General features: G+C 42.0%; 1 protein-coding gene across 2 annotated transcripts in view; it reads left to right on the forward strand.

Moving 5' to 3' along the window:
- The window catches only part of MAP3K5 (mitogen-activated protein kinase kinase kinase 5), a 175,895-nt gene that overhangs the window by 117,187 nt on the left and 42,149 nt on the right, over positions 1 to 16,559 (forward strand). For both annotated transcript variants that reach the window (XM_053664821.1, XM_053664820.1), the window contains exons 14-15: positions 2,549 to 2,630; positions 12,797 to 12,930. In XM_053664821.1, the coding sequence (XP_053520796.1) occupies positions 2,549 to 2,630; positions 12,797 to 12,930 (216 nt within the window). The remainder of the gene's footprint in view (positions 1 to 2,548; positions 2,631 to 12,796; positions 12,931 to 16,559) is intronic.

Raw genomic sequence — 16,559 nt, forward strand, 5'->3', positions numbered from 1 at the left:
TGTTAATCTTGAAGCAAACCTATTAACTAGGTAATATTCATATCTTTGTTAGAAAGAATAAAAAAGAGTCTTGGAGAGTTTTACCAAAAATTCTATGTATCCTGTAAGCATAAGATCTTGGATTTGAACCAGGCACATGTAACGCCAGAGTCCCAGCCCCTCAAAACCACACTGTGCTCCCCTCCCACCGCGTGTTGTCTTCTGCTTAGAGACGTCCATGTTGGGAACCTCCGCATGCGTAACTGAGCACTTTGACCCCAGATCTGAAAGCCAAGATTGTTTTTTGGGTTCTTTATTTTCTTCTTCCACGTGGTTGAACTTGCTTTTGTCTCTAACTCAACATGGTATTTAATCTTCATGAGAGCCTACTGTTGTTCTCATTAGGTTTGGGAATTTCATTTTTTCTTGTCATTGACCTTCAAGACATGTGTAGAGAGAAAGAAAGAGTGAACAAGTAGGCACCACAAGCAGACTCCACAGATAGACTCCAAACTCTGAAACGGACTTTGTCTATTTCGTTCATTGTCATGTTCCCGAAGTCCCAAGCAGTTATTGATTCTAGTAGACACTAAATGAATATTTGTTAAATGGAAGAATGGATAAAAAGAGGTATTAGAAAAAAAAAAACTCCGCTTTCCCCTCTTCCTATGCATTCCTTCCTGTGTGTCTCCTTATTCCGCACACACAACACTTCATTTCCGACATTTCTGGTCACCAAATGTGTGGCGGTTTTTTCTGTACAAGCAGTTCTTTGTGACACCGGGCACCGTACATTTCTAACAATACCTATATGGAGACAGTGTCCGACCCCACAGGTGAGGGCTCAGGCCCACGAGACATCCTTCCCCCACTTCAGGTGCCAGTTACCTGCCCCCAGGGATCTCGGCCCTGCTTTTGACCGCCTGGCTCTAGATTGGAGGTTCCCGTGGCCCCTTCTGCATTTGATTATTTGCTACAACAGAACATGGAACTCAGGGAAATACTTACATTGACCCCTTTAATTAAGGGATACAATACAGGGCACAGATGAACAGCTAGATGAAGAGATACATAGGGCAGGGTCAGAAAGGGTCCCAGAGCACAGGAGTGTCTGTCCCATGGAGCTGGGGTGTGTTACCCTCCTGGCGAGGATGTGTTTGCCAGTCTGGAAACTCCATGAACCCTGTACTCATAGAGTTTGTGGAGGCTGTGTCCCCTAGGCATGATGAATTACTATTTTTAGCCCTCTTTCCCCTCTGTGGAAGATGGGGAGGAGGCTGGAAAGGCCAAGCTCCTAATCGTGCTTGGTCTTTCTGGGGACCAGCCCCAGCCAGGAGCCCACTGAGAGTCTGCTCCTTACCACAGAAGTTGCTCTGGGTTCTCTCATCACTTAGGGATTTACAAAGGATTTTAGAAACACCCTGCCAGGGACAAGTGTCAAAAGACCAAATATTAGAACAAGAGATGCTTGTTCTTATCACTTAGAAAATACAAGGGTTTTAGGAGCTCTGGGCCAGGAAATAGGGGCAGACCAATATATATTTTCTATTATGTCATCGGTACAGAGAGAGGAGAAAGGTTCTGAATTGTGGTAGGTAAACTTGTCACGCCACAGCCTGCTCCTCCCTTGGGCTGGCAGCGCACAGTGTGACCCGCCTGTGCGGTCATCTGCCCCTGTTCAGAATGCCTCCCTTACTTTATGACGGGAGACCATTAGTGCCCCCTCTGAATGGGTAGCACAGCTGGTGTTACAGAGGGCAGATCTGTTTCTTGCTATAATTGTTTTTCTTGGCTCTGAAATGATCTCCAGAACAGAAAAAGAAAACAAAAACTTTACAAGAAGAGTTCCTGAAGACAGTGTTTGTCACCAGAAGAGGGGTGGTTTCTGTCACACACACATAAGCCATCTGCTCCTGGTTCACATTAGCGTTTCACAGACTGTGTTTACCGGGTCTTGTGTGTGTGATATTGAGGTGCTCAGGCAGAAGATTTAGTCACTGAGACCAGATGTTACAGTGGCCAACACTCTATCAAATAGTGACTTCAGAATTTAGGGACACTGCTCTAGAATATAGGTGTTTTTGTGGTGTCCCACTTAAACAGTAATATTTAACAGCAGTAAAACACTAATAGCCAGTATTTAATGAGTGCACTGTGCTAAGTAAGCACTTTATAAGTGTACCTCAGGTCATCTTCACAACAGCTTAGGAGATAGATCAGTGTAGTCCCCATTTTATAATTAAGGGGTGAGCTTCAGAGAGGTGAGGGAGCTTAACTACACCAACACTAACCATCGGTCCGACATTTAGTCCGCTTTCCTAAGATTCCTCTGACCTTGTCTTACTCACTGTTCGACTTTACACTATATTTGTTACTATTACTTGAAGTCATGCGTGAGGTCAGAAATTTGTTTTCTTTTTGAAAATCATATTTGTCACACTGATACTGATGGTTTATCACCTGACTTTCTTAGCCCCTTTTTTTCCCTGTGAAATGACTTTGGAACATACTTGTGTATATTTTAATGTTTTGTGTATTACAAGTGACCACATACTGACTTGCATCGTAGGTTTTTTGAAATGGTGAACACCATTACCGAAGAGAAGGGGCGAGGCGTGGAGGAAGGGGACTGTGAAGGAGACTCCCTGGAGGTAATGACTTAGGTTTCCATGTTCTTTTTACAACGTTTCTCTGTGGCTGGTTTTTAAGAATGAACTATTTAAAGCATTACTGGGGGGAGAGGGTCCAGGGGTGCATATGAGTGTTGGTGAGGGGGTGGGGCGCAGAGCCGTAAACTCTCCTTTAATGGAACAATTTCAGAGGATTCTATGCAAGCACTGAGAACACTCACCCACCAAACCAGACAAGGAGGGAAATGCTGAGAGTTTTTTCCTAGGAATGTCCAGAGGGTTTTACTGGACCTGCTCACCTCACAAGAAACAGCTTATACGATGATGCTCCGATTCATCAAAGTGCTCCCGACGCACCCTTCTCAAGGAAGCACAGGGATACCATTCTTTTAATGTTATAAAAATATTCTTACACTCTGTCCTTTGCATTCTGTCAGAATAATTTAAAACCTGTGATGTAGAGAGGCTTCTGCAGTATTCCCAGTGGACTGGGTAGTCTGTACAGTGAATTAAAACATACTTGTTTTAAGTATTTGGGCTTAGTGTACCATAATTCCACAACTCATGATATTGACATTTTTTGTTGTTGTTGGTATTCTATTAGCATAACATCAATGAATGGATCCAGTAATGTTTTGGGCTGTGAAGATGATGAGATCCATCTTGACCCACCCTCTCATTGGGTATTCCTTCAAAGCCAGAGCTCCTTTATGATATAGGATATTAATAAATACCCTTAACTTATTTTTTGCATAATTTATGATAATTCCATTATATCTTTGACTACATTTCTTATTTTCAACTTTTTTGATTAAAATAAATTTTTTAGTATTCTAAATATTTGATTAAAGTCAGTTTAGTTAATTTCATTATCACAAACTGACCTTGAACAAAGACATAACTAAAAATGATTCCTCTGCTTCCCATTCCTTACAGTGTAAACAAGAAGTGTAAACTTTGGTGATTAGGTTCCTATGTTGATAACTGTTTTCTGATCTTTATCTCAATTTGAGATAGAATTAAAATTGTTTAAATATAATTCCTGAAGGTTTTAGATACCTAAAACAAAATTAAAATGTTGGAAAGGTCAGACATTCTTTAATGTCTTTACCTTCACTTAGAGTGGTATCAACATTCAGCAAATATCAGCTATTAATGTGGTCCTATAAACTACAAATTTGAAGCTAATGCTTAGAATTCTTGGTGTTTGAACTTTTTATTCAAAACCCAAGTTAAGATTTGCTTTTCTTCCTATTTGAATAGTATGCTTTCTTTTAAGAGGCACAATTGTGGGAGGGGCTCAGCCTCTTTTGGACGATGGTCAGAACCTCCTTCTGATCATCACTGGCTCTGGTGAGATCCGTGTAGCCCGTGCAGGGGTCAGGAGAGCCTTGGGTTCTAGTTCTGACTTTGCCAACAGCCGGTTTTATAACTTTGGACAAAATGTATACTCCCACTGGGTTAAGACGATTTTATTCCTTAAGTGGGAGTTGAACAAGAAGATCTTAAGTATCCTTTTCTAGCTCAAGTATTGTATAATTTTCAAAATTAGTACAAACTGTACAAGGTTTTTCAAATACAGCTCAATACCACTTTTGGAGGACTTTTCTATTTTTAAACACAAAGAGAAACAGCTTCTTTTGATTCAAAGCCATGTCTTTTGACTCAAGGCTATATTTTGACATGGAAGGATTATGAGCACATATCTTAAATAATTTAATGTATTAATAAGTTTATGTAGAAGTTATTGAACAGTTGATTACACTTAATCATAAGGGTTCTAACACTTATCAGCTGTGGTCCCTATTTTTGTTCTCCCAGCCTTCCATATCTTCACGAAGAGAAGGGCATCTGCCCAGCAACTCAAGCCAGACATGTCAGGCAACGGCTTCTCCAGCCCCTCGTACCCTCACACCCAGTCTTTCCTGCGGCCCCTTGGTTTCATTCTCTCTGTCACCCCCCATCTCAGGTCTTCCCACGTGGCCTCTCTCCTCTGTCAGTACACTGTCCCCACTGTCCCTGTCATCACCAGGCAGGTCTCTCAAGGCGAACTTAATCCTGTGATTCCCCTAACTATAACTCACTCTTTATAAGGAGATTTCTACACCATACCGTGTTCTTAACTGTCTAGCTGTAACTTAACCATTTCCTTTGCCCTCAGTGGTCCAGCAAAGCCAATTTCCCTCCTATTTTTCAGACAGCCAAGCTTTTCCTGCATCTGGGCTTGACATGCAGGTGCCTAACTCCACATGCTTTTTCTTCTCTGTCCCACTTGATGACTACATCCGAACTTTTTGAGATCCAACTCATATCAGTTTTTTCATCATTTTCAACACTGGTCCCTTTTCTCTGCTCTCATAACATTTTTGCCCACTCCGCTGTCCCAGCTCTTCTTATTGCCTTGTAACTTGGCAGCCAGCAAGAACTATTACCACCCCAGGCTGGACCGTGGCTCTGTTTCCCTTTTAGTCACATAGTCTCGCGTGGTGCTGCGCATCCGAGCAGAGGTAGTCAGAAGGCTCAAAGGCTTGGAAGGGTTTGCAGCTGGTGGTGGGGGCAACAAAACCAGGCTTGTTTAAACAATATCTCAAACTGGGGGCAGGGGGGTGTAGGTTGGAGGGGACAGAGTGAATGATAGTAAACTGGCTTAACGGTGGTTTAATCAATGTCAAATCAATGAAAGAATGAATACCATAATCAGGCTGTTATCAGCACATTCTCTTTTCATCTCCTTTTCTTATTTTCTTGAAAAAAATTACTGAGGTACTTCTGGTGCTCAATATAAAATACGTTGTGTCTTCCTGTGCACTCCTCTTCTGAATGCGTGCATACACTCTTCCTCCATCTGTCTGTCCTTCCCTCACTCTCCCTCCCTCCTTCTCCCCCTCCCCCCCGAAAGTCTTCTTTATTTATATGCATTTTTACCTCATTGTTTCATCAAAATGGGCATATGATTGATACAAGTCCGAGGCAGTCACAGCAGCTGGCCCCGGGCGCCTGCTCATACAGCTTCCAGTGTGCGTGAAGAGAAAGTTGACCCCTTGCGAGATGGAGTGGTGACAGGGAAGAGGAAAGGGAGACTTTCCTTTGACTCATGCATCTTCGGGATGATGAAATGCCATACCATTTCCAAACAGTGAATTATGGTTTAGAATTCATTTAAATCAGTTTGGAGTCAAGTAGTACATTGGCGTGTTTCTCTTAGCATGTTCTTTCTATCTTTGTTCAGCTTTGAGGCTGAATACCCAAGTTACCACTCTGAGAAAATATGTCACAAAGTGGTGTTTGATGTGAGTGTCAATTTGTTACTCATTCTGTTGGGAGGAAAAAAAAGTTTTTCCTCTACCAACTTAGGTTCAGTAATTGGGGCCTGAGAATTAACTGACAAAAGACACATTAACAGGAGAAAAGAGAAAGTTTACTTATATTTGTGGGAACATACAAAGAAGAACAGCTAGAGTTAAGAGTTTATCTTAAGAAGAAAAGTCCTTAGTAGGACTTCAAGGGAAGGCACAGGGTGGGAAACTCATGAGAAACAAGTGGAAGGCACAGAAGGTTCTGTGAAGGTTTTGTCTGTGTAATTTCTTTCCCAGGTGTGAGTGGTCCTAAACCTCCCAGAGAGGGGTTACAGCAGCTGCAGTTTCAAGAGGCTTTGCAAATTAGAGGTTTAGATAAGATTTTTTTCTGCAGCTGCTACTGGATTTTTCATACTGTAAGATGCACCGGACCATAAGACACACCTAGGTTTTAGAGGAGGGAAATAGGAAAAAAAAGTTTGAAGCAAAAAAGTGCTAAAACATTTAATAATATAAATAACGTAGGCTGCTGCCCTCCCCCACCCCACAGCAAGCCAGGTAAGCTACATTCAGACCATAAGACATACCCCCGTTTTCCTCCCAAATTTGCTGGAAAGGTGCATCTTATAGTCTGAAAAATACTAATTAATGAGATGTTTTCATTCAGCTTAAAATAATCTCCATAGCGCATTTGTGGGTCTAAGTGCATTTCGTCAATTCACTCAACAAACATTAAATGGACACACAGTAGTGCAGTAGGTGCTGTTCTGGGTGTTGGCAACATGACAGAGAACAGCACAGAGAAAAAACCCCAGCTCTTGTAGATCCTACATTCTAGTGGAAGATGAATGATAAACAACTTCAATAAGTAAAATTTGTAGTATGTTTGATAGCGATCAGTGCTAAGGAGAAGAACAAGGCAAGGAGGGAATGAAGAAGTCACATCATAATGGGGTGTGCAGTTTTACACAGGGAAGCCCTGGAAGACTCGTTGATAAGGTGATATCTGAGTAAAGATCTGAGAGTGCAGAGATCGAACTAGATATTTGTACCTGATGCATTTTTAGCATTCTGTTGATATGAGTAGTTATTTATATTTTTCACATTTGTATGTTAAGGCAGTACTGGAAATTAACAAAGCTGCTGTTTGGGTCTTTGAGGTGATTGCTCAGTTAATGTAATTAAGTGCAGAAGGAAGTGCATGGATTTCTCGAAGGTTGTTGTACTGTCGATGTCTTGACCATGCAAGAACTAGGTGAGTCACCACTCTGCCATTTGGCCTTGTCAATACTGTCTTCCGACACTGATTTTCTTTCCAGCACCAGTTTAGATTGTTCCGGGCAGGCGACAATAGAGGGGTGATTCTAGAAGTATTCCCATCATTGCTTCAAAATGCAGTTGTTTCCCTTAGCAACAACCCAATTTGCTAGTCTATTGCCATAGAAATAGAATGTGAAATATATAAGCAGTGTAATCCTACCTCCTATTTTTTAAAACACTCCCTTCCCCACCCCCTGTTTTCCATTTGTGTCGGTTAACATGCCTGTACTCCCTTGGCTCTCGGCCCGGCTCTTGTCCTTCTGGGCCAGGCCAGGCCCCTCGGACCTGCCTTATGGGAAGAGAAAGAGGAGATAAAAAGACACCAAGCAGCGGTTATCCACTGGCATAGTTTTCAGTCACATTTATCTTATTAATAAGTCCTTTAGATTTTTACTATAACCACTTCTAACAGGAGTCTATGTCAAATAAAGTCTTTTTAAAGAAGAGTCCTTAGAAATGTAAAGATGCTTTACATTTCTAAGAGAAACTACAACTTGAGCAGCTTCATCTAAGCTTGTATAGTCTTCACCATGCTCTATAAACATCTCTGTGGCAAAACTCCTTTCAACCTAAAATTAAGCAATACTGACTTCAAGTGTTTTGTTTGGACACCTGATTGAAAAAAAGTTTCTTATTAATTTTTCTAAAGCCTGATTGATTAATTAAGCAAATAATTGCTGAGCATCTATTATAAGCCATGTATTGCCAAGACTAGGGATAGAGCAATAAAAGATAAATTCTTAGTTTTCATAGAGCTCAGAGTCCAGACTGGGGTGCAGACTGGGCAACAGAAAGAACAGTGATGAGTGTGTGGAAGAGCACATGCAGACAGCCTTGGAAGCATATTAGACCGGAACTAACCTGGGTTTTGAAGGCAGGGAAGCTTTCTGGAGCTTGGTTTTGAAGGATGAGACAGAGTCACCTAAGGCAGAAAACACAGTATGTTTAAAGGCAGAAGGATCCTGGGTACCTCACTGAGAGTTTTTGGGCGAGGTTGGTGAGAGAGAGGATTAAACACAGAGGTGACAATAAGATCTGAAGGGTTTTTAACGCTGTGTGAAGGAGCTTGGATTTGATCCTAAAAATAGTGAGGACCAATAAACAGAGACAGTGGCAGGAACATGGGGAGTTCACTTTGGAACTTTGAAATTTGGAAAGTTTACCATCAACTTAATGGAGAATGAATTGGAGAGCAGGGCAACGAGAGAGGAGGGGAAAGGGGGAGCAGTTAGAGAAGTTATCATGATGTGGTATACGGCACAAAGAATATAGTCAATAATGTCCAGTAACTGTGGTTACTGGACATGTCATCGTGACCACAATGTAAGGTATATAAATGTTAAATGTTGTAGTAATGTTAATAATAATATTGTATGCCAACTATACTTTAATATTTAAAAAGTGTTTAAAAGAGTCTGTAGAATTAGTACAGAAGTGTAAGAAGGACCTGATCTGGGCCACAGCAGTGAGGATAAACCTGACAGCATTTGGCAGTCGGTTTGGTATGGGGAGCAAAGGAAAGAATGGAGTCCAAGATGAGTGCCTGAGGGTGACCGACTGTCTGCTTGAGAAAGTGAATGGATGTCCAATGGATATTGAATGTGTACTGGAACAGCTGTACAGTACAGGCATTTGGAAACATTACACGCTCTTATGGTATAACCGGGTTTCCCTATAGCAGAAAGAACACTAAGTGTGAAATCTAATAAGCTGGGTTTAAAACCACAGATTATCACTGAAAAGATTATTTTTGATCATTTGTAAATTGGAGCTAATTATAGACCTTCTCTGTTATGACACAGGCTTATTTATGACCATCGAATGAAGTAGATTATTGAAAACTCATTTTTTTCTTTTAAATTATAGAGCATTATAATATTGTAAGGTGGTAGTGGCACTAGCTTCAGGGCATGTGTTTTCATCCCAATGAGAGTACACATCGGCAAAGAGGAACTACTCTGCTTGTGGTCCCCGCCCTGAGGCCTGGCTGGCAGACTTCCAACATGCGTGGCATAGCATGACAGACACTTCGGCCACAGGAAGTGGCTGTGGAGACTTGAGCTGCTTCAGGTGGCATGTTTCGCCTGTGTTCACTGCCTCTTTGCTGGATTCCAGTCTTATTTCCTAGTCTGTGGAAATTGCTCAGTGATTCTCACTTCCTAATCTGTCACCTGAAAACATACCTGGTCTTCTGCTCTGGATTAGGATAACCTTTAGCTTTATGTTAGCAGCCAGAGTAAAAGGATTCTCTGATGTACCCCCGGGTACCTCGGAACCCAGGATTGCCACTGGGAAAGGAGACAGCTCCCTGCCAGAGGCTGGCCTCTGCCCACAGCCAGAGAACAGTGAGAGGGAGGCCAGTGCTCACCCAGTCCTGGCACGATGTTGGTTGTAATTTCCCACAAGACAGTGCAGCCCGGTCGCCCTCTATTAAGACTTGGAAACCTGTCAGAAACATAAACTGGAGCTGGTAGCCACATATCCCGTACCTTCTGGAGGATGTGTACCCCAGGGAGGCTGCAAAGTGATGTGATCAGCTCTTTCTGTAGGTAATTTTTTTCTTTTTAATTTCTGCCTCCTTTTATAATCTTTTTTCATATTTTGTAGTTTTTCTATAATACATTTGAGTGTGCATTTAGTTTTATTCTTGCTAGTTAGACTCAATTTCTGGAAGTTATATTTGATTCCGTCTCAAGTCTGACCATTTTTTAGACTATCTTTTATCCTTTTGTTATATTTTTCTTATTTTATATTCTTATGTTAAATATACTTAATATAAAGTTTTTTAATGTTACAAAGTTTTAGAGACTGATACTTGTCAAATCAGCTCTCACTAGCAATAAATTGTTTCCTAATATATTTAAAAGTTTTGGACTGTGAGTTCAATTTCAGTGTTTCCTTATCAGTGAGAATCCTGCACAGCCTGTATTAAGGGCATCTTTCTTTAAGATGTTTTTGCTTTGTTTCTGTTAGGAATTCCTGGGATGTCCCACAACTCAAGACCAGTGATAGGTATTACGATAAGCATAGATTTGAACTCCAAACAGCATGAGGAGCAGCCTGTGGTTGAAAGCTTGCAGAAGAGACTCATTTCTGTCTGCTCAGAGCTTGGTCTGAGACAGACAAACTTCCTTTTTGTTTCCTAGTGCAGTGGGCTAACTTTTTTCTAATACACCCTTTTACCAAATTAAAGTTTTTCAAGGACTCTGGTTTTGTGTGTTCTAGCTATTCACCTCGGGTAGGCACAAGGCCTCATTTCCTGTCCCCTCATGGGCATTAAGACTAATGTCCCAGATAAGGGATTGGCAAACAGTGGTCCAAAGGCCAAATTCAGTCTGCCACTTCTTGGTAAATAAAGTTTTTTTGTAGCACAACCATGCCCATTTGTTTATCTACTGACTGGGCTGTTTTTATGTTACAATGGCAGAGTTGAGAAGTTGCTGCAGAGATTCTTTGGCCCACAAGCCTGAAAATATTCAGTATCTGGTCCTTTACATAAATGTTCTTCAGCCCTGGCCCTACATTAATGAGATGGAAAGCCCAACCCCGTTTCCATACCACAGGCTACAGAGACATCAGTTCTTGTGATAACCTGTTGATTTTTCTTTTCCCCTTTGGTTCCTAGCAGCCTTCTTAACTTTTTTGTAATCCTGGCTAGGCATTTAAAAGAATGTCTATTTTATTTAATCTAGGTTTTTATAGCAGGAAGTTTTTCTGGTACTCAGTCCACTGTATTACCAAAACCGAAAGCCCCCTTCTACTGCCTTCGGACCATAATATATTATTCATTCTGTATTTCTTGGACTTGACAATTGGACTTAATTGTTTAAAAATTTTCTTTGTTTTCTAATGCAGTTCTTCAAGGCCATGACAGTTTTTTACTACATACTGTATGTCTTTGGGCATTTGCTATGTAATGCTCTCCCTGTCATTCTTTCTGCTACGTAATCCCCGCAGTCATTTCATTGATCAGTTTGTTGATTATCTTCAAATGGCAGCAGTCAGTTTTCAAATATATTTATTGGCTATGTTATTTTAAATATCCTGTGGTCAAAGATCATGTTTTTAATGATATCAGTTCTTTGGAACTAGTTGAAATTTTATTTGTGGCTGAATATATGAACAGTTATTATGTTTGTCATATATGTGTGAAAGGAATTTATGTCTGAGCGCAGGGCTCTCTGTGTGTGTGTGTTGGATTTGTTCATTTTGTCATTAGGGTCTCTATGTTAAATTTGTCATCTGGACATACCAGTTTCTTAAAGAGTTCTATTAAAATCTATTGTTTATTTTTTAAAGATTTTACTTATTTATTTTTAGAGAAAGGGAAAGGGAAGGAGAAAAAGAGGAAACATCAATGTGTGGTTGCCTCTTACACTCCCCTCAGTGGGGACCTGGCCTGCGACCCAGGCATGTGCCCTGACCGGGAGTCGAACCAGTGACCCTTTGGTTCGCAGGCCGGCACTCAATCCACTGAGCCACACCAGCCAGGGAAAACCTATTATAGTTTAGATTAGACTTTTCCTTTGTAATTTTATCACTTCTGCTTGATATATTTTAAGGCTGTGATGTGAGTGTAAAAAGCCATGATCATTGTCTTCTTTGGGGTTATTCGTCAGTGTTAATGTTAGATTTGCTGACTTGTAAATGTTAGAAATCAATTATTTTTAAATGGCCAAGTCAGACTCTGCTATGAGTTGAACCCAGCTGTGGGCTGCCAGTCCTGCACTCCAGCCAAATGGAGCCAAGACAGGGGCTCGTTCTTGTGATCTCCTCTGGTGTGTTGGTTTTACGCTAGGTGTCTACAGAGACGTGGCTTGATCATTTGTTGGCCCTACACCGCGTAATTCCAGTCTGAGACAGAGGTTATGCCTTTCTGGGTGAAGCCTCCGGGTCTGGGGCAGTCTCTACCAGGTGCCCTGAAAATCCCTTTCACTTGATCCAGTTTTTCATATTTGACTGATGAGCTTGACAGTCAGGGGTACAGAGCTGTAGATATTTCCTTCTTACATAAAAGATAACGTTCCATCTCCATTTTTTTATTTTAAAAATGTGTTTTAGTCTTGGGGAATTAGGGTGATGTAAAAATAACCCTTTATCATTGTCAACAAGTAAGACTTTAAATTTCTCTTCTTAACCAATGGCTTCCAGTGCTTTTATTCTCCATGTAGAGTATGAAATACTTTAATAACACCAGAAGCTGGAAAAGAAAGATTAATTAGATATGATAGACATTGATGCTATTCATACTTTTATCTAGAATCAATGAAAAATTGGATTTAGTGGATAAAAGAATCCAAGCGGTCTTTAAGAAAAAACACCTTTATGGATTTAAATACATAGTCCCTACTGTATTTGTAACAGTCTTGAATATGTGAGCACACTGTCTGAATGATGTTGAGTGTCTTTTTTTATTTGGTCCTTGAAGCTCCTTTTTAGGATTTCATCTTACTGTGCCCCTTATTAAAGCTATCTGCTAAAATAAGGAAAAATACTCTTGGAAAAAGTTGATGTTCAACATATAGAATGTAACTAATGTGTCCATCTTCTCTCCCCCTCTTCCTTTTGCAGTATGACTATGAATACGATGAAAACGGCGACAGGGTCGTTCTGGGAAAAGGCACTTACGGGATAGTCTACGCAGGTCGAGACCTGAGCAACCAGGTCAGAATCGCGATTAAGGAAATCCCAGAGAGAGATAGCAGGTATAGTCGTTGTGATTAATAATAAAAAGGCATTTCCTAAGGTGTTCTGGGTTGTTTCTAGTCTTTTTGAAAATATATTAGTGATATTATAAATAATGAAACTGTCTGGAAACTGCATTGTTTTAGTTAGTTCTCTGTGAGGTGTAGCTGCTGCATCATTCGTTGATTCAGCCACAAAACTTGGGTGGGAAAGGGCAGCAGCTCTGAGGCAACACGGACAGGACTCTTATAGCGCAGAGGAGAGAATGGCCCTGTGAGTGTTGGGCCCAGGTCATGTCGGCACTTGATTTGCTACGTGGTTAGATGGGGAAGCAGCACTGTCGGAAGGTTCCAGGTACCAGTGAAGCATGTAAGGAGGTTGGGAGTCATCTCTCTATCCAGACAGCGAATCGAAGGCTAAGCACACTGAGAAATCAACAGCTCTTCCCAGACCTATCACGGAAGGAAGGTCACAGGACAAGACGCTGCCCCCCAAGTTTGAGAGACAGTCATAGGGGAGTCCCATACTTTTTTGCGTTTCGCTTCCAGAAGTCCCCTCAGCTCCTCACTGCAAATATAGGAGAAAAATCCCCTCATACTTTTGAGAAGGGGAAGAGAGAAAAGAAGCATTTTGGAATTTGCTGGAGCATTCTGTTCTTCTTAACAAGGCCAGCCCTCAGGAGAAACTATTTTCACCAGGGCCTAAGCTCTTGGAGTGTTATCAGAGCGTAACCAACTTGGGAGAAGGGAAGTTTCAAACTCCAGCCCTTCTATCCAGCCCGCCCCACCTAAGGGGTGGGGGGTGGACTGAGAAGTGTGGGTGATGTTCACAGCCCAGTGGCACAGGCTCACTAAAAGGCAGAGATCCAATCATAGGGCTATAGAATGCTTCCCCTCCTGGAGTTCCTCTAGCTATTACACCATGTCTGGCTTTCAGCAAAAATTACAAAGCATACTAAAAGGCAGAAAGGCGCCTTTTGAAGAGACAGAGCAAGGATCACAACCAGTCTCAGATATGGCTGGGATGGTGGGAGTGTTGGAATGATCCCATCAGGGATTTAAAACAGTTGTGATGAATATGCTAAGGGCTCTACTGGATAAAAGTAGGCAGCATGTAAGAACAGATGGAATGTTCGCAGAGAAGTGGAAACCCTAAGAAAGACCCAAATAGGCATGGTAGCGATCAAAAACCCCGTAACAGAAGTGAAGAGTGCTTTTGATGAGCTGGATGTCTGGTGCAATGTCTGTGCTTCAGGCTATGTCCATAGAATCTTGCAAAACTGAAAGAAAGAGAACAGAATATCCAAGAACTGTAGACAACTACAAGAGGTGTAACATGTACCTACTGGAAATAGCAGAAGGAAAAGAGAGGAAAAAAGAACAGGAGAAACATTGGAAGAAATGCTATGAACCACATACAGCGGGGTCTTTTTGGAAAGAAGAAAGCTGTTCGGGGGAGAGGCAGCTCCGGTAACAGGGCTCTCTGTGTTCTGAGCTCTAGTGTCCCGTCCTCTCATTTTCTTCTCCAACTAGTAATTCTCTCTCCTCCCGATCTCATGATTTCTGCTGCCTCGTGGCTGAAAGAGGATGGGGTTGAGTCCATTGTTACATTGCTGCTATGGTCCTTATTTGGCTGAACTTTAATGCCAGACTACATCATGGACTGGTTTAGGTTCCCTTCCAGTCCACTACTTTTCTGTGTTTGTGGTGTAGGGTCACCTGTCCAGTTTTTATCAGAAAAGACACTCTCCTAAGCTTCCTGGGTCATTGGTCTCCCCAGTCTCTCACCTGTTAAGTCTAAAAGGCACCTCACAGGTAACAAGGTCAAGACTGAACCATGGGCTTTACCCCCATATGTACTCAACCTGAAGTATTGCCTGTCTCAGTGAAGGTTGCCCCCCTATCCAGCTGCTCAGGTGAAAACCTAGGATTTGTTTGGGTTCCCCTCTCACGCGCACCCGCTCCATCAGCAAGTTGTGCTGTTGTCTTAGTCTCTGCAGGGTATCGTGAATTTTTTCACTCCCATCCCCACTCTAGGCTAAGCCTTCAGTTCCCTCACCCAGACTCCCCACTGCAAAGACCCCATGACTGTCTCTTCTTTCACTCTTTCCTCCACCCCAGCTCCGTCCCCCCTCAGAGAAGCCACAGAGATCTTTCTGAAGTTGAAGTCACATCTTGTCCCTACTGCTTAAAACCCTTCCGTGGATTTTTATTGAAACCAGCCTAGAACCCGGAACCCTCAGCATGGATACCTGCCCCCCTCTGTGGCCTCCCCCTCTCCACTGCGGCCACATGGACCCCTCCATCAGGCACACCAAGGTTCATTCCCCAGAACTCAGCGGGATTGCCTCATTTTCATCATTTAGTTCTCAGTTCAAATTTCAAGCCATCAGAGAGGCCTTCTCTGACTACCCCAAGCTGAAAAAGACACTATTCTCTCATGCAGCTGGTGCCCCAGGTCGCAGCTGTCTTTCTGTCTGTCCATCCTCCTCAGACATTCACAGGGGCCCACTCTGCCTCCAGATCTAGATTCCAGGCAGGTAGAAGAAAAAGGAAGACAAACTTTTCCAGAAATGTCCAGCATACTTTTACCTCTGTTTTGTTAGCCAAAAGTAACCACCCCTAACTATAAGGGAGGCTTAGGAACTCAATAGCTTTTTAGATGACCATTTATTTCTCCAAACAAAATCACAGAAAGAAGAACCGATACTTGGCGGGCACACAGCTGTTGCTGTCTGCCGGATGCATGGTTTCATGTTTTCTACGCTGCTGTTGCACTTTCCTCTTGGTTAATTCATGAGATGTTCATGAATTCCTACCAAATGGTGATAGGAATTATTCATGAAATACCTAGAGTAATATACATATATAAATTTGCCATTAAAATTTGTGTTAATTATTCTTACAGGTTTTCAAGTAACATACACATACAGTAGGTTTCTGAAATAAGATAAAATTGAAAGGGGTTGTCACTCTCAAATTGCTGCAGCAGACTCACTGATCTTTGGCCACGTCCCCTCCCCTTCCAGCACTGATGAGTGTAAGTAGGTACTTGGAAGAAAGGCACTTTTAAAACCATCTTTATAACTTAAGTTCATTCAATGGTGACTGTGCACACACAGAGCACACCCACAGCAACAAAGGCCGTGTTCCGTCACAGTGCATCTGGCATAATGTGGGTTGTGGGAAAACATGTGCGTGACAGGCTTTTCTCTTGAACAGCTGGCACAGGGCATCTTCCTGTTACCCACAAAAGATGATCACGATGCAGTCTATCGTGTTGTTGTGAGACACAACACATACGCGTATTTCCCTCTGTGTGATCCCGAGCGGTTTTGGTGTTGCATTTCCAACGATAGCAGTTACATAATTACTCAGGTAGTAGGATGAGTGTGAATAATGCATGATCACGCATACACTAAACATTGCCATCTGTAAAGAAGGATCATAGCAACCAAAAGCATCTTCCGTGTTTCCTTGACACTCTAAAAGCACTTTTTTAGAGAATCGAAGTGGAATAAGATGAAGGTGGGGAGAGTGCAGTGTTGTAATCCCAACTAGTTGTTAATTTCAGGTTGATTTCTGCCCCTAACATCCTACACACCCCTGAGCTATTATTTATTTGGATCACTTACTCTCTACCCAGCTGT

The sequence above is a fragment of the Artibeus jamaicensis genome, unplaced genomic scaffold (genome assembly GCF_021234435.1).
Source record: "Artibeus jamaicensis isolate MK-2021 breed Jamaican fruit bat unplaced genomic scaffold, CSHL_Jam_final contig_387, whole genome shotgun sequence".
Lineage (NCBI taxonomy): Eukaryota > Metazoa > Chordata > Mammalia > Chiroptera > Phyllostomidae > Artibeus > Artibeus jamaicensis.